The sequence below is a fragment of the Erithacus rubecula genome (assembly GCF_903797595.1).
Source record: "Erithacus rubecula genome assembly, chromosome: 2".
NCBI classification, from domain to species: domain Eukaryota; kingdom Metazoa; phylum Chordata; class Aves; order Passeriformes; family Muscicapidae; genus Erithacus; species Erithacus rubecula.
In genome coordinates, this window is record NC_136685.1 from 5,792,041 (window position 1) to 5,809,490 (window position 17,450).

General features: G+C 42.0%; 2 protein-coding genes across 2 annotated transcripts in view; both read left to right on the forward strand.

Moving 5' to 3' along the window:
* Nucleotides 1-3,228, forward strand: part of CD2AP (CD2 associated protein) — a 75,014-nt gene extending 71,786 nt beyond the window's left edge. The window contains exon 18 of the mRNA XM_079298435.1: nt 914-3,228. Within this exon, the coding sequence (XP_079154561.1) occupies nt 914-955 (42 nt within the window). The 3' untranslated portion in view covers nt 956-3,228. The remainder of the gene's footprint in view (nt 1-913) is intronic.
* Nucleotides 3,229-8,826: 5,598 nt separating this feature from the next.
* On the forward strand, nt 8,827-17,096 carry ADGRF4 (adhesion G protein-coupled receptor F4). Its single transcript, XM_079298658.1, has 7 exons — nt 8,827-8,926; nt 9,306-9,638; nt 10,615-10,896; nt 11,584-12,948; nt 13,797-13,838; nt 13,918-13,977; nt 16,157-17,096. The coding sequence occupies exons 1-7, from the start codon at nt 8,849-8,851 to the stop codon at nt 16,160-16,162; spliced, it is 2,166 nt and encodes a 721-aa protein (XP_079154784.1). The 5' UTR covers nt 8,827-8,848; the 3' UTR covers nt 16,163-17,096.
* Nucleotides 17,097-17,450: the final 354 nt, after the last annotated feature.

Here is a 17,450-nt window from a genome sequence, read left to right on the forward strand (position 1 = left end):
AGGAGTTCAGTCTAGCATTGCTGGATTCTGCTCTTTGCTAGAAATATGTCCAACTGGAGAAGTTCCAAGAGAAACAGTTAATACTTTTCATGTATAAGACTGAAAGACCTATTTAATTTAGGTAATCAAAAGAAAACCAGGGCAAAAGTAAACTTCTCTGAATTTTTGATGAATTGTTTAAATATTAAGTGTGGGGGGTTTGCCAAAGAACAGAATGCATCTGAAACATTTCCTCATGAATAAACACCACTCTTTAATTTACTGATGAAGAACACTACCTGCAGTGCAATGTGATGCCATGAAGAAGTTAATAGGATGCATTGTAGGAAATTATTTCAGTCTGGTGCAAAAAGACATTTTATTTGTGAAGTAGTACATCTTGTTGGCTACAAAGCTGCTTGAAACACATGAGAGAAACTTTTGGTGGGTCACTCTTTAATGTGACTCTAAAGCAATCTATGAAGATGCCTTAAATATGCAGTGAAGATGAAGAGAATGTAACTCCAGGTGTCCTCTGTTCATTTTAAGAAATACAAATTAATCCAGGCAGTGTTTTGCATGAAAGGCTGTTTTAGGAAGTTACTCTTAGCATGGGGATATGTTAGGTGATTCCATAAAGCTTTGACTTATTTTTTCAGAGAGAGTTTATGCAGATAAACTGATTTATAAAACAGATTTTTTATTTTAAAAATATTATACCAGAACTGTAGTCAGATTTTTAATTATTTTAAATTCCTGTTCATTTAGCAATAGAGTGGTACAAAATCTACTGTAAATTTTGAGCTGTCAAATGCTTCTATGGTGCAATACTTAAGTGTCTTTGAAATGTAAAGGTTATAACTTTGGTGAAAGCTTTGAAGGCTTTATAGCTGTTTTAATACTGACTTTCTTTTCAAAATGTCCATTTTTTCAGCTTGAAGTAGAAAAATTGAAGAAAGCAGTGATGTCTACATGAGACAGCTATGGACTCAAATGTTTTTAACTCGCCAGGAATTCAAAGCTGAACACAAGGAGAACTGACTCTTATTTCATTATAATGGATGCTGGTGTTCTACAGTCTTAAAGAAAAAAATATAGTTAAAAAAAAGGAATATAGTCTTATATTCAGAGAGATAAGAAAACAAAAAAGAGTAATGGTGTAATTTTTTTGCCAATATAAAAGAGGCCTTATTTCTTACTGTGCTGGAATTGCAGACCTTATTTTTTTGGTTTGCTTGAAAATACTACTGAATCTGTATAGAAAGGAGAGGGAATTCTTAATAGATTTTTATTGAATACCTGTAGCTTAATTTTTAAAGAGATCTATACTATAAATAGGGTGATCTGTCTTTACAACTAATCTGTAAAATAGTCTGTTGGAAGGGATGGAATAACTGTATTCTAATTGTAGTCACTACTTTTCCCCTACATGCAAAAGGGAATATATGGTATTTGTATAATTTTGGCAGTCCTACCCAGGGTTATGCTGTTGTGCCTGTCTGCAGTGAGAATATTAATCCTATGCTGTTCATAAGTTGAGTAATGAGATAGGAATTTGTTAGTGCAATGAAGCAGGTGAAACTCCTATGCATTGTAGAAAGATTGAATGATCTAATCTGAGTAGTTCAGCAGAACGGTTTGTCACTTGCACTACTGGATTAAAAAGGGATTTAAGACTGAATTGTGTAATCATGACAAAATTAACAAGCCACAAAATGCAAGGAATACAGAAACAAAGGGAGAGTCCAGTCTTAACTCAACCTGTTGTGCCTAAAATATTACAGTATAAGCATGGAAGAGGAAACCTTAAGTCACAGCATCTGTGCTTCTGTTTCATTGGTCTTACTGGTGGTTCGAGTATGCATCTTGATCTGTTTTTACAATAGTCAGGTTTTGTTTATAATATATCTCCAAATAAATCCCTTTGGAACTTTGATACTCTCAAAAGCTCTCAATATTTATATATTTATGCCATAAACTTTCTCAGTATATTGCATACCTCTAAACTTAGTAACATCTTTGTATTTTAATGAGTGATTGGAACAATTGCTTTGACATCATTGTACTGATGTCCAACATGGTGTCATTACTTTATGGAAAAGAAATTGAGATCTTGTGGATTACCATTATCTTTAACCCTAGGCTCAAAACTTGCACCAGTATAATAGACAAATAATATGCAAAGTGATGGGAGACAATGGTATTTATTGCTATGTTTGTCTGATTAAAGAATTAAAAAACATACAGCTTTAGAAAGCCAGTAAAATTCATTAGTTCGGTTAATCAGCTCATCTCCTTTAGGTCTGCTATAACTTAAAAGACAAAAACATGCCACATAATTTGACAACTTTACCAATAAAAGAAAGTAATTAAGCTTCTCTTCATGGAAGTAGTCATAAATATAGTAATTATTTAGTATGTCACTTGTTCAAGGGACATGGAAGTGTTACTTCCTGAGAGTAATCCCACACTGTGGGATTCTTCCATAATTGATGTGTCATAAAATACTGAAGTCAGAAAGTCATTTGGGGAAATGTTTGTCCATTACTGATTCAAATAGTTCATGAAATCTCATTGAAATCTGATCAATACACTATGCAGGTTTTGAGTAACACATGCTAGTCAAATTGCTAGTGAGCTGATTGACTCTTAATGCTTTTAACCTTGAATTGCCCAAGTGCATCACAAATGAATTGAGGAATTGTGTGCTTCTTGTCAGACACTGAACTCTTGCCTGGAATTCATGCCTGTAAAGCAGGTGCTGAAAAACAAGAATTGAGCCTAATGGAGAACCCAGTTTTGTTATACAAGCTCTTCACTGTGATTAGAGCATGAAACAAATCTTGGAAGGGGGTTGCTGTGCAGAAACTGTGCCTGTGTGTGAGCTTGCAGAGGATGAACAGAACAAGACAATCAGTTAAAGGCACAAATGAAAGGAGTTTGTTATTGAATGGCCTTTGTTCGCTATAGCAATAAATGACCCAAGTGCAATGACTTGATTAATAATCCCTCCTTTAAAAGGCGCTGCTATGAGTATTTGTAGCCATAAGGAAGTTGCCCTGATGTGTGTCTGTCTTGTCTTCAGCTAGTGTTATGTACTGCAGTGGAGGGGGAGAGGAGGGTGATGGTTTTGGAGACATTCCACAGTACAAGTTCCTGAGAGCAATGTGCTTCACTGACTTGTCTACCGGTGCTGTAAAATGATGCATGCTATCCAAACTCAGCAAATAAAATGAATATAAAAACCTCTTCAGGCGTCTGCTCAGTTCTGTTCAGGGCTGTTTTGTATTAAAATTTAATAGAAATTAAATTAATTTGACATTAAATTCTTTGCAAGGAGGAGTATGGGGGATGGAAGCAAAGTATTTATAATAGTTCCCCTTTAAAGTTTTCAGATTTCCCTTTATTCACTGAGATGCTCTGGCTCCTGACTATCAAGGTGCCTTAGGATCCAAACAGTTGGAAAGCTGAGTTTTGCTTTGCAGCCCTAACTGGGAATCTTTAACTCCTCAGGATCTATCCATTACCCTTTTTTTTTCCCCTCTTGGCCCATATTGAACTGACCTTACTGTGCATCCTCAGGCTTTATTTAAGATCCCTATTTCCACTCAGTAACATGGATAAATGCATGTTTGAATCCCTTATTAAGTACATAAGAACTGAAGGCTGAGGATCTGGCATGTTTAATAGGGATATGGAAGAGGGAAAAGGCACATAAAGAACAGAGCAGCAGAAGGGCATTTTTAAACTGCTAGGTTTTCATTCAATCTTAAGATTCTCTAAAAATCTTTTGGTAGCATACAAGGTATGGATTAAAAAACCCTAAAATTTACAGGTCTACTTACTTGATTTTTTTCCACAAAGATGATTTTTTTCATTAATATCCATGGAAGTGAAGTTCTGATGGAAACCTGTGATTATTGCAGGATTTGAATTGTATAACAAGGTATCTGTTGAACTTTTAAATAAATACCTTGTGTTCATTTAGTTGGCACAAGTCTGTTGTTAATACTTTCCAGAGCAAATGGTAAACCTGGGTTTACACAGCTGCCATTTGCTGTAAAAGTTACCTGAGATGTTTGTGTTCTCGGAGAAAGCAAGTGGTGAGCACAGTATCCAAGCAGCTGGTTGCAGATCTTGGTTAATTGGATTTTGCAAGAGCTGAGAAGACAAACCCCTCCCTGTATGTGCCTGAGGAATGCAAACAACCCCAACCAGCTTGTAAATCATGAGACTGATGCAGCTGGGGTCAGGTTTGGAGTGCCCTCTTTGTTGGGAGTCATGATTTCAATCTCTTTTCAAGCCCCCTGGGAGCCCAAATTCACACAGGCTCCTTCTGGGACAAGTGTGTGCATGTCTTAGGGCTGCAGGATGCTGGAATTTGCATCCTTCAGAGAGCTCTTGATGTTAAGGAGTTGTTGAAAATCAAGGGCCACTCGGTTTTGCCATCACAGTGAAGGTTCAGGGAGTGTGTAAAAGCACAGCACCAGGTGACATGGGTTAAAAAACTTTGAAACATGTCCATACCTTGACATGATATGGTTTTTAGCCTTCCTTACTTTAAGGTATTTTTTAAAATTTTACCTTCCCAGATGGGTTATGTTGACTGTGCTTGATTGTGCCTGGCTAAATTCCTATTTGATCCTGATGTGAGGCTGGCTGCATCAAAGCAGAACAGTAAATAATACCTATCTTTAGGTTAAAACCTGTGACTGAAGACTGGCTGGAGTTGTGACAGCAGAAAAAATGACAGGAAACCCCATAAGCTCCTGACTAACACAGTGCAGGAATGTAGAAAAAAATGTGACCAGAGATCTTCCAAGTCAGTCCTGCATGAAGGAGTGTTAGAAATTGCTCTTCTGTAGTGATAAACTACTTGGCTGTAAAATTCTGGCTATTGGAAATCTGGCTCTTGAAGATGAGGTGACATTTAGAGAGCCAGCAGTGATCATGGTGCAAGGTTCAGCTGATAATTGTCACCCTTTATGACGGGGTAGCCCTGAAGAAAAGGTTATTATTTGCCCATTGAGCTTTTTAGCTGCACAAGGTGCTGTCACAAGTGTGCTCCTGCATTTATGAAGAATAATGCCTTTACATGACCAGATTTTGATCATTAATGTTTTGATGTCTTTAAGAGATTGTTCAGATTGTTCCAGGGATGCCCCATCTCTGGAGTGTTCAGGAACAGGTTGGAGGGGGCTTGAAGCAACCTGGGACAGTGGGAGGTGTCCCTGCCCATGGCAGGGGGCTGGAACTGGATGATCTTTAAGTCACTTCCAACCCAAACCATTCCATAATTTTATGGAATTCAGGAGAGCAGAAGCTGCTGCCTGCAGCTGGAGGGAGGGCACCAGCCCCCAGGTGTGACTCATCCCTGTGCACTCCTGGCAGAGGTGGCAATCTTGCAGATTTGTGGGCGGGTTTGTAACATGTTTTGTCATTTTGCAGTGCAATACCTTCATCTGCAGGTTCCTCAGCCTTAATCCTGTCAGGCAAGAAAAGAGGCAGCTGCTGGCCAACATTATTTCTTCATGGGAAAACTCCAAATGAATCAAATCACCCAGGCAGGGCTGGGTGAGCCTGAGAGTGAGACTGGGGCAGGATGGCAGCAGATGAGTGGTTAGACAGTCACATTTGAGACCTTGGGGACCCCTGGCTGTCTTCACTTTGCTCACAGTGTTCCCCAGACTTCTGAAAACAGTGAGTACTTCCACAGAACATCATTATTCCAGAGCTGCTGGAGAGTTATCAGTGGCCTGTGGAATTGGTTCATTCATGATCTAAAATGCATTTAATTGCTAAGGATGTCTTTACATGTATTTTCTGAGTTTTATATTCTCTTTACATCTGTGAAAATAATTAGATATTTTAATTAACCTCTTTTTTTTTTTTTTTTTGTAGTTTTGCAATTGGTCTCTAATCAGTGTTGTTGCTTTTAAGAAAATTTGGAGTTTTCTTATGGCTATATATAAAGATTGCTCTCTTCTTGGAACCTGTTTCACTTACAGCTATACTTTCCAACTGTGATTCCTTTAAAAATACAACTAATGCCATTCTGAAAAACTAAATTTTCCTTTTTATCCTTGGATGACTATGTGAACACAAAAGCCTCCTGCTGGAGCCTTAACTTGCTTGGTAGCAGTAGCAGGTTACCATGTTATGGTGGTTTATTGAATTTTAAGCAGGCCATGTGGTCATTCAAGCCCTAAACCCAATAGATTAGGTTCTGCAATAATGGGTTTAATGCTTCTAATAAATGTTAAAGTTGTGAGTTTGTAGTGTGTAGGAAAATATATTTCTCTAGCAAATCATTGCAATGTTGGTATAAATCTTAATTTTGCAAAAAATGTGCTTGTAATTTTTTTGTACGGGCCACCTTTCCTGGTAAACTTAACTGTAGTGTGTTTTCTGGAGTAGTGGAGAGAGGAGAGAGGTGACTCCAGGTGATGGAAGGGCCCTTTGGCCAGAGGCTTTGGGTCCAGCACTGGGAGTGTAACCCCCATAGCTGTCATTGTACATTTGGACAGATCCCTCTGTTTGCTGTGCCCACATGGGGCCAGATTGCTGTGCAGTGCATCCTGCCAGTATTTAGAATAAAGAATATGCTTGGGGTAGAGTAGTATTTACAAAACACTTCAATTTCACACCTACAGGAGTCAGAGTAAGGGATTTGAATGTAAGGCTGTGAGCATTAACCAAAACAAGGATTACTTTTGAAGTCCATGTCAGTTTTTCTTTTTAATCTTTTTGCTGTTTTAAGAGACTCTTTGCTCTCTTGTAACCACTGCCCATCCCCTCTCTCCTTGCTCTTTCCCTCTGTTGAGGGCTTTGAAATGAACTGGAGAAGGAGGATCATCATCTGGTGGCAGTCTCCTGAGCTGGGTATGGAAGTGTCCCCTTACTAGAAAGTGCTTTTCACATGAGTGGGTATTGACACCTCAGCTGCTCATGTACCTGTGTCCTGGTCCATGGATGGAGCAGAAACCTCTGGAACAGAGGAGTATCATGGTACAGCTTCTTACAAAGGCAGGGATTGTGGTCAGTAGAGAGTTTATGATAAGAGATAAATCATCCTCTCTCTGTTCATGCTTTCACATGAACAGTGAACAGTGTCACTACTCTCATGCTTTTTTCTAAAGTAATAGTGACCTGCTGCTGTCTTGATTGTTTTGCCCCAAGTTTCTCCAGCTGGTTCTTTGGCAGGTTGTTGCAGTGCTGGGACTGGGTGGTTTCCAAGATGAGTCAAACAATGCAGCCAAGCAAGCTCAGTGTTTCACTGCTGGCAGGGGCTGGTGTCTCAGTGAGCCTGAGATACTTGGAGATGTCCCAGATTTCTGCTCATCACAGGTAACAGCCCTAGGTGGAGTTGCACCCATGAGTAAATACAAAATGAATGTGAATTAATTAATGGTGAGACACGATGAGCTCAAGGATTCCAAGCTGTGAAATGGAATTAGGGCTACAATAAACATTTAATGACTGCAGAAATCAGAAAAGAATTTGGTGGAGCCTTTCACCCCAAACCTGTAGGTGTTCCCCAGCCACCTCCCATTCTTTGGCAATATTGACCCGAATATTCTGCTTCACTTCTCCTGATCCATTTTATTTCCTTAGAAGAGCAGTGGCTGCTTGCTTTTAACCCAGAAATTTCTTTTCATACTAACAGCTGAATTCATAGGCTGGCATGAAGTTTTCCTTAAGAGCTACCTTAGAAATTCAGTGCATTAGTTGAACTCTTACGGTAATTTCATGAATAGGTAATAAACCTACAGATCTAAAAGCACAGCAGAGTGCACAAACATCTCAGGAGAAAGAGGCCAGCTGTGTGCCTGGGCCCTTGATGCTGTCAGATGGGAGAGCCTGAAGCCTCAGATGGGAAAACATCTCTGCTGTCCCAGTGCAGAACCCCTTCTGCTTCTGAGCAGCAGCATCTCTGCTGATCAGTTTGTGTCAGGGGGGAACTGAGGGCTCCTCTCAAGGCATGGTCATTTGAGGAGGTTTTTCATGTTGCCTTCTCTTGAGATCCAGCTGTAGTCCTGTTTTCCACTGTGCATTTTCTTCTTGCTTTAGTGGTTTAGCTCAGTAACTTTTATGCATTTTATTTTTTATTTTATAAGATTAAATTAATCTACTTATATAGAAGATCAGTGTCTCAATTCTTCTGAACCCACAGCAGCTGTTGCTTTTGCCTTGGACATGTCTAGCATCTAATAATTGGATTTGATATATCACATGTATTTGATGTTGTTTTTCCTTCATTCCCTTTGCTGGATTATTTTCCTCTAACAAATATGCCTGTAACAAGTTGCATCCCAGGATGTTTAGCTTTTATTAAGGACTGTGGGAAACTTCATGGAGGGAATAGAGGTCTGAATCCTCTGCAAAGGAAATTACTCTTCATTCCTGCCCTTGTTTATCATATTTTGATTTCTAGGTACTGAGTTTGCTACTCACATGGCAGAACTGCCCAAGGAAAGCAGAACATTGAGTCCAGTGGAGATAAGAGTGTCTTCAATCACTTCAAAAGAGACCCACAGGCTGAACTGCTTTAATAAGCTCTCCAGCTTGCAATTTACAGTAAATTATTAATGCAGTAATTTTGAGTGTTGAACAGATTTCTGGGGTGGGTTTTTTTGTTGTTTTTTTTTTTTTTTTTTTTTAAGAAAGGGTTCACAAGCCATTCTCAGTAAGGATAATTCATTATGAATGCCTGAAAATCACCTTGCAAGCCCAGTAAGGACAGTCTCTAGCATAGGTTTAGCTGCTTCTTTTCTGGAAAGTAATCAGACTGTGTTCAAAAAGTGGAAACAGAGATGTCTAAACTTTGTTAACATCTTTCTTCTAGGAGGAAATCAGCAAATGAGTGGTGATGGATGTGAGGGTGATCCACTGCCTGCTCCTTTGGGCTGCACACTTCTTCCTGGCTGTGCCACACACCTCTCCCAGGGTAAGTTTCACTAGACCAGGCTGCTCAAATCCCCATGAAGTGACCTTGGACTCTTCCAGGGATGGAGCAGCCACAGCTTCTCTGGACAGCCTGTACCAGTCTCACCACCCTCATCATAAACAACTTCCTAATCTCAGATCCTGTGTATGAGCTCAGAGTGTCACTTAGTAGCACAGTCCAACTGAAAACTTCTTACATAGAAGCTGACATGAGATGGAGAGTTCTCAGTTGCTCTGGATGAGCAAAGGGCCACAAGCTCTGCATTCTGGACCTCAAAAGGAGTATTTTCCTCTTGAAACCCTTTCTGGTCTGTACCAAGGAGTCATCTTTTACTTATTTATGTAAACATTCACTCTACCTTCCACTTCTTATTTTTCAGGTTCTCAGTAACACATCAGAGACTGGTGATGAGCAAGGTACAGTGACTAACTCCGTGCCTTGGTTAATGCTTTGTGAGATGTTATCAATACTTTACACCCCTGATACTCACATCACAGGCTGTGTATGCTGCCTTTCACCTTGTAACAGTGTCTGCTTGGTTTGTTTTCCAGATGCCTGTATAAATGTCATTCCCTGCCAAGATAACGGAGCAATTTGTATTCAGCCTTGCTCTCCCTCTTTCCACGGGGAGACAAGCTTTGTCTGTGAAGACAGAAAGTGGCAGATGCTGTCAGATGCTTGTGCAAACCTGGATGTTCAGTCCCTTTTTCAGGTGAGGATGCTGTTGTGCATCTACTTTGGCTTTTGCTTATAACTTCTTTCAAAGACAGACCCTCCTTCCATGTGCTTTCAGACTTGAGCAAAGGGAGATGGGATCCTTAAACACAGAATACTTTGGTAACAGGCTCTGACTCCATGAAATCAAAGAACTGTTTGGGTTGGAAAAGGCCTCTAAGAGCATTGAGTGAAACCATTATCCCAGCACCACCATTCCACTGCTGAACCACATCCTCAGGTGCCACCTCCACACCTCTTTTGAGCATGTTCAGGAATTGTGATTCCACCACTTCCCTGAACAGCCTGTTCCAATGCCTGACCACTATTTCAGAAATTTTCCCTAATATCTAAACCTCCCTTGATGTGACTGGAGACCATGGCTTCTTGTCCTGTCACTTAACACCTGTGAGAAGAGCCTGACCCCCACCTCACTTTTACCTCATTTCAGGTAGTTGTAAAGAGGGGTAAGGTCCCTCCTTAAGCCTCCTTTCCTCCAGGCTGAACATTCCCAGATCCCTCAGCCACCCCTCATCAGACTTTGCTCTAGTTCTTTCACAATCTTAAATTAGGTGATAAGAAATAAATTTGGGAGATTCTTGCATGGAAACAATTTAGAAATGAAGTTGCCTTGTTTACTTGACTAGTGCTCCTCACGTGGATCTAAACTGAGATAACAACACAGTAGGATGAAACTGAGGAAAGAACAATACCAGTGTGTGTAATAATCAGATTATTTATGACAAATTCTCCTCAGCTGCAAGATCCTTATTTAAGTCACTTCAAGAATAAGACACTGCATTTAGTTCTTGCCCTTTCTGTAGTACAACTATGATATTCTTCTCAGATGAGCTTTTGTCCTGGGTTTCAGTCCATCTGACACCTTCTCTGCACACCCAGCATTGCATCTCTTGCCTGGGTGTAACTGTGGCTTCATTTTCATTAATTGTCTCAAATCTATTTCCTCCCTCCAGAGGATATCCCAAAGTGAACACCTCTCATGCTCTGGAGGACATGGTGGTGCTGCTGGAGAACATCTTCCTTTTGTAGGAGGAGGAAGGCCAGGCCATGGGAAGCCTGGAGATGGAGCAAAACATTTTGGTGCTGGGAATCATAGCTGCCAAGCTGATTTTTCATGCATCATCCCAGACATCCTGTCTTCACCAGCCATCCCAGGAAACATTGCTGACATAGTGGAATTGCTAAAGAAGATTTCCCTGCAGCTATCAGAGAATGTCACTAGAGGAAAAATGCAGGTATTTACTTTTATTGTCTTTGGGAGGTGTTTCTGAGCTTTACAGAGCATCCACAAATATTTTGTCCTTATGGTCACTGTCCAATGAAGTGGTGGTTGCAAGTCACATTGAGATCACATGGAAAGAATTTCCAGAGTGGGATATTTTGTTGTCAGAGAAACTTTTTGACTTATTAATGTATGATGAAAATAGACTGTGGAATTAAATTTCTTTAAAAGCAAAGGTTTTCAGGACCTGCTGTTATAGGCATGGGGTAACAGTACAAGGAAGAACTAATTTCTAAAGTAGGTAAAGGCAGCCTTGGGGGTTCTGACCTGCAGCTTTGTTGTCATGTGTTGTACAACAACAGTTGAGATCTTTCCCTGAAGAATTCAGAAATCAGAGAGGGTAGTAAAAATCAGACCTGCATTATGGGACAACATCTACAATAGAACTAGGGTGTCCTTTTTGCTTTATATTTATTTCTCCAATCACCTTTTGATGTAGGATATGGAGAGGCTAGGACAGTTCTAGAAATGAGATGGGTTTGGGTTTGACTGGGATGGATCATGGGAGCATATCCACTGTCAAAGTGAATCTGTCACATACTCATGAATTAAATGAGCCTTTTTAGAGAGAGAATAGGAGAATAATATTTGTTTCTTCTAACATGAAACAAATAAATTATATTTTGCTTGTTTGTTCCAGAGCTACAGCAGGATAGCAAACCATATTCTGAACAGCTCCATCATTTCCAACTGGGCTTTTGTAAAGGACAGAAACACTGGCTCAATATTACTGGACTCGGTGAATTTATTTGCTGGGAAACTTCTTCTTAGAAATGGGTCAGAGAGTATCCAGGAGCCCTTCATCGCTACCAAAGGCTACAGCATACACAGAAACGCTTCAGCCAAGAGCTTTGACTTTTCCATGGCGTTCAATGGCACAGGCAGCATCTCCGGGCAGGTGGTGATTCCAGAGGAGGAGCTCCTGCGGTTACCCAGGGCCGCCAAAGCCATCAGCGTGGCGCTCCCGACGCTGGGAGCCGTCCTGGAACCGGGCCGGCCGGACCGCGCCACGGTGAACGGGATGGTGCTGTCGCTGTCGCTGCCAGAGGAGCTGCAGAGCGTGCTGCTGACCTTCGAGAAGCTGGACAAGCGGGAGCAGGCGGGGGCCGAGTGCGTGGGGTGGCACTCCGGGCAGCGGCGCTGGGACGCGGGGCCGTGCGCGCTGCGGGCGCTCAGCGCCGGCGCCGCCGTGTGCCGGTGCGCGCCCCGGCGCCGCGCCTACCGCGCCTTCTCCATCCTCATGGCGCCCGGCGCGCCCCGCAGCGCGCTGCTCGGCCTGCTCACCCGCCTGGGGCTCGGCCTCTCCCTCCTCAGCCTGCTCCTCTGCCTGCTGGTCGAGGCTCTGGTGTGGCGCCACGTCACCAAGACGGAGATAACCTACATGCGCCACTTCTGCCTGGTCAACATCGCCGCCTCGCTGCTCGTGGCCGACGTGCTGTTCATCCTGGCGGCCCTTGTGCACGACACCGCCCTCGACTACCGGCTCTGCGTGGCGGCCACCTTTTTCCTTCACTTTTTCTATCTTGCCTTGTTTTTTTGGATGTTTACCCTGGGCCTCTTGATTCTCTATGGATTGTTATTAATTTTTTTTAAGATAACGAGATCTGTGTTCCTAACTGCGGCGTTCTCTATTGGATATGGATGTCCCTTGGTCATATCTGTCCTCACTGTTGCTATTACTGAACCCAAAAATGGGTATTTAAGGAGTGGAGCCTGCTGGCTCAATTGGTATGAGACAAAAGCCCTTTTGGCTTTTGTGGTGCCTGCCCTGAGCATCATTGTTATCAATCTCGTTGTGGTGGTCGTGGTTGTGGTGAAGACTGGGAGATCCTCGTTTGGAGAAGGCTGCAAGTCACAAGATTTGAGCAGCGTGATCCGAGTCAGCAAAAACGTTGCCCTTCTGACACCTCTGCTGGGCCTCACCTGGGGGTTTGGGTTAGCAACAATCATCGACAGTCACTCTCTGGCCTTCCACGTCGTGTTTGCGCTGCTGAACGCCTTCCAGGTAAACTCTGGGGTGCTGGGAATAGTGCTGAGCTCAGACCTTGAGCCTGGCACAAAGGTACAGATCAAAGAGGGGCTGGCAGCAGGTGTTGTGTGTGTGAAAATTAGGATCTCAGCTTTCCCTTCCACTCAGTGCTTTCCCATGGTACCTGTATGGGGCATCCCAGGTTGGTGTTTTAGGGGCAGATGGGTCATGGAACAAACTGATCTGGTTTGAAGCGGGATAAACAATCCCATGATTAATTTCTGTTAAATGTAAAATGCACCAATTAATGTCCATAACTGCAAAGATGTCTGATCCTTATCAATTGCACGGAAAATTGTCCCTCCTGTGAAGGTGACACTGGCACAGGTTTTGCAGAGAAGCTGTGGCTGCCCCATCCCTGGGAATGTCCAAGGCCAGGCTGGATGGGGCTCTGAGCAACCTGGGGTAGTGGAAGGTGTCCCTGCCCATGGCAGGGGGCTAGAACTGGATGTATTTTAAGGTCAGTTACAACCCAAACCATTCCATAAGTGATTCCATGGTTTTGATTAACTCATCAGCACAAACACCCAGTGTTAGCTGATGCAGGGCTGCACACCCACTCTGCCTCAGCTCTTCTTGGCTCAGGCTGCACTGAGTGGGCTGAGAAAGTCCTGGTTTGTTACCCACCAGTCCAGTTCACAGTCAGGATTAACACAGTTATATCCATTCCTGATGTTCCCAGAGAGCCTGCATGTGTGGATAAACCCATTTTGTGCATTGCTGTTACCCAACCCACAGGTGATGAGATCTCTCCTTAATGAAAAGACATCCAGAAATATCATGTGGTAATGCTGATTTTGTTAACTTTTTTTGTAATTTCTTAGGGATTCTTCATCCTGTTGTTTGGAACACTTCTGGACAGAAAGGTACTTATTCTGGATTATATGAATATTTTCTACAACTTGAGAAATTGGTCCCTTTAATATTTTTTATTTAAATCTGCAGACAAGAGAAGCCTTAAGGATGAACTGCTTTTCATCAAGGCGGAAGTGGGGTCTGGATAAGGTAAAGTTCATTTATTTTCCCATTAATGGCTCATTTACCAATTTACAAACTTTATTTGTGTGTTGGAAGAATGGAACCTTCCACTCCATCTTACACCATGTATCATTTTTCAAATGTAAATTCTGGCTGGAGGACATACAGGTATCTCAAAAGTCTGCTCAGGATATTAAGCTTCTAAATATCAGAAGTGGCAATTGATAGATTTTTGTGACTCCTACATAACCTAGTGCTGTGGTTACAAAGTTAAAAGTGGTATTTTAATCTAATCTCTTCACCTGCAGATGTCAAAGCCCATTAGGTGAACAGTGCCAGTAACTATTTTTGCCCTATATGTGAATTAGATTTACATTAAGATCACTGAAAGGAAGGATGGAATTAAGATTAGAATTCCCAATATAATGACCTGTTTGCTGCCTTCCCAAAAAAATGTGGATCTATATGCCAGCAGAGCTGCTTTAAGATATCAGAGGATTGTTCTGCTTTCATCTGAGGGGTGGAAACCACTCAGAGCCCAGCCAGTGTGTTTGGTGCTAATTGATGTGCACTCATGAGAGCTTGATGTTCTTTCAAATATCAGAACAATTCATTAAAAACAATGTTTCATCCTTAAAGAAACAGTATTTTAGTAGCTTCCTCCAAAAACTTCGGCAGAATTGAAGTGTTGACATCACTGAGTTGGTGTTTCTTACCTCTACTAGAAAACTTTTGTCTGTTGTCCTTGGATTTCTTTTGTTACCAAGGCTTTAGTGGTTTCACACAATGTTTATAATAGAAAGTGCCCTTTAGGTGTCTCAGGAATTACCTGCAATGTTTTTGCTGTCTGCCAGAAGAAACTGTGGCAGTCCAATTCGGACATGGGAAAAATAATTTCTTAGCTTTTTTTTCACTCTATTACTCAGTTATCCTTCTACTGAAAGCTGCAGAGGGTCTCCCAGTGACTGTGTGTTCAAATGTATGTGGTTTATGAGGGGAAAACAGAGGTTAAGGCAACTATTCCTCTCCTCTGAAACCAGCATTTGGGTCATTTGGGGAAGAAGAGACTGGGCAACTTCGAGATTACAATTCTTTTATAAGTCCAGGAAGATCCAATAAAGATGTTTCACATCTAGGTCAGGATTTAAAGTTTGAAAGTTAAAATTCTCTCAAGACATGATCAGTATAATAGTCTGGAAACAACAGATGTCACAAATCCCATGACTCAGCAACATTTGATAAACATGTTGAGTGATCTCACTGGGCAAAACTTGATGTGGAAACCATGGCTGTGTGTGCCAAGGAATTTGGGTCAATGTTGTCACTCACCTGGGTGGAAGAAACCACGTGTAGGTGTTTACTGTGGCATAACAGAGGGGAAAGATGTGAGTCACCCACTTTTGTAAACTCGGGTGTAAACATGGAGTTTGACTCATTAGAGCTGGAGAAGTTTGTCACACTGAGATGGTTGCTTAAAAAAAAGAAAAAAAAGTCTTATTGCAGAGAGCTTCAGAATCATAGGATTATTCATGTTGGAAAAGACCTCTGAAGTTGAGTCCAACCATGAACCCAGCACTGCCAAACCCACCACTAAACCATGTTCCCAAGGGTCACATCTAGATGGCTTTTAAATTCCTCCAGGGATGGTGACTCCACCACTGCCCTGGGCAGCCTGTTCTAATTGTTGGCAACTCTTTTGGAGAAGGAATTATTGCTAATATCCAATTAAATCCCCTTGACACAAGGCCATTTCCTTTTGTCCTGTTGCTTGTTACATGAGAAAAGACCCTGACCCCCCTGACTGTCCCCTCCTGTCAGGAGTTGTGCAGAGCCACAAGGTTCCCCCTGAACCTCCTTTTCCCCAGCTGAGCCCCTTTCCAGCTCCCTCAGCTCCTCCTCATCAGACTTGTGCTCCAGACCCTTCCCAGCTCTGTTCCCTTCCCTCAGTGTCTCTCTTGAAATGAGGGGCCCAAAATGGGGCTGTGTACCCAGGGGTTTAATAGTCAATGTAAAGCTCTGGAAGGGTTGTACAGACTCTTCCGGTCTCTGAGTTTCCCAGACCTGCAGGAGCCTCTCCTGTGGGTCACATTTTAAGGTGACCACCTTGTGGTGTTTCTCACAGGATGCTGAGGCAGCTCCTGTTTGAAATGGACCCTCCACCTCCACAATGATTCCTGTAGTCTGACCTGATTGTTTTCCCTCCTAGTCCTAGCTGTGGACTGTTGTCTTCAGTGGATCTGACCAGCAAGAAGAAAAGGAGCAATTCTTGCAGAGAGCTGCTGGTTTGGGGGAGCTGAAGAGCCAGACCAGCTCAGAGCATGGACAGCACTGGCTGGGAGCACAGCATGGGAAGCATCATGAAAACCTGAAGAGAAAAGGACCTGGACCTGCTGTCAGGAGCAGGAACCATCACTGTTGCTGCAGACCTTGGAGGAAACATGCTGAAACATAAAGCTTGTTTCTCACCTTTGTGGAAACTGCTGTGAGGAGAGTTTGTCCTCATTTGCCATTTCAGTGCTTCAATTTCTTTCTTTTCTTTTTTCTCTTTTCTTTTTTTTTTTGCCAGTGCAAAAAGGAGCTGTACAGTATGTGGAGCTGTTCTAAAATTATTTAATTTTTCATGTGATGTACAAATGTTGAGCATTATCTAGCTGATTTTGGCTGTCTTTTGAGCAAAATTGATTCAATTTGTTGCTACTGTATTCACAATTTCCATTTGTCCTCCCAGGTTGATGGACAGTTCTGTTTCTGCATTGCAGCCATTCTCTCCCTCCCATTTGCTGCCTCCATCTCAGAACTTGTGTACCAGAGGAGGTGTACAAAGCTCTTCTGAGCTTTGTCAGAACAGAATTTTTATTCTTTTTCCTGTCCTGCAAGACAGTGGCAGAGATGAACAAGAAAGAGGATGCTGCAAATATTCAGTTTCCCCCTATAAATGTGGGAAAGCAAGCAGAGCTAATCAAATGGATGGAAATGTCCTAAGAAAGGAGATTGTTTCTCCATGTGAGATAGGGTGTCTTGTTTAATTAGAAAATCTGTCCTTGATCTGAGAAACCCTTTCTAATGAAGGCTTTGATAGAAATATTATTGACTCTTGTGAGGATAAATTGATGGTTTCAAATGAAAATAAAGTTGAAATTCTGTCATTGTTTCTAACAAATGGTACTTATCCTTCCCTACCAAAAATGTAGATAAATGCCCTGTAGTTACCTAAAGTCAGAAATCACCTAAATCCATGTGGCCTCACATACATTTGAAATATAGAAGATTTAAGCAAAATAACACAATTTAATGTCATCAACAAGCTTTTATTGATGAGGGAGAAAAATGCCCTGGCATGGAAAAAGCCACAGCCAGATGTTCTGGAAGGAGAGGCTGAGGAGGGTCTGCAGGGCAGAGCTGTGCCTGGGCCATGGGGCATCTCTTGTCCTCAGGACTCTGTTGCTTCCTCTCCTCTCTTCTTTTCTCATAGACTCTGATCTTGTTCCTTTCACACAGCC

What these genes read in the sequence shown, in the direction of transcription:
- ADGRF4 (XM_079298658.1), top strand. Translation starts at nt 8,849, where the DNA reads ATGGATGTGAGGGTGATCCACTGCCTGCTCCTTTGGGCTGCACACTTC. An exon ending in TCACTAGAGGAAAAATGCAG is followed by an intron (nt 10,897 to 11,583) that starts GTATTTACTTTT and finishes TGTTTGTTCCAG; the next exon opens with AGCTACAGCAGGATAGCAAA. An exon ending in GAACACTTCTGGACAGAAAG is followed by an intron (nt 13,839 to 13,917) that starts GTACTTATTCTG and finishes TTAAATCTGCAG; the next exon opens with ACAAGAGAAGCCTTAAGGAT.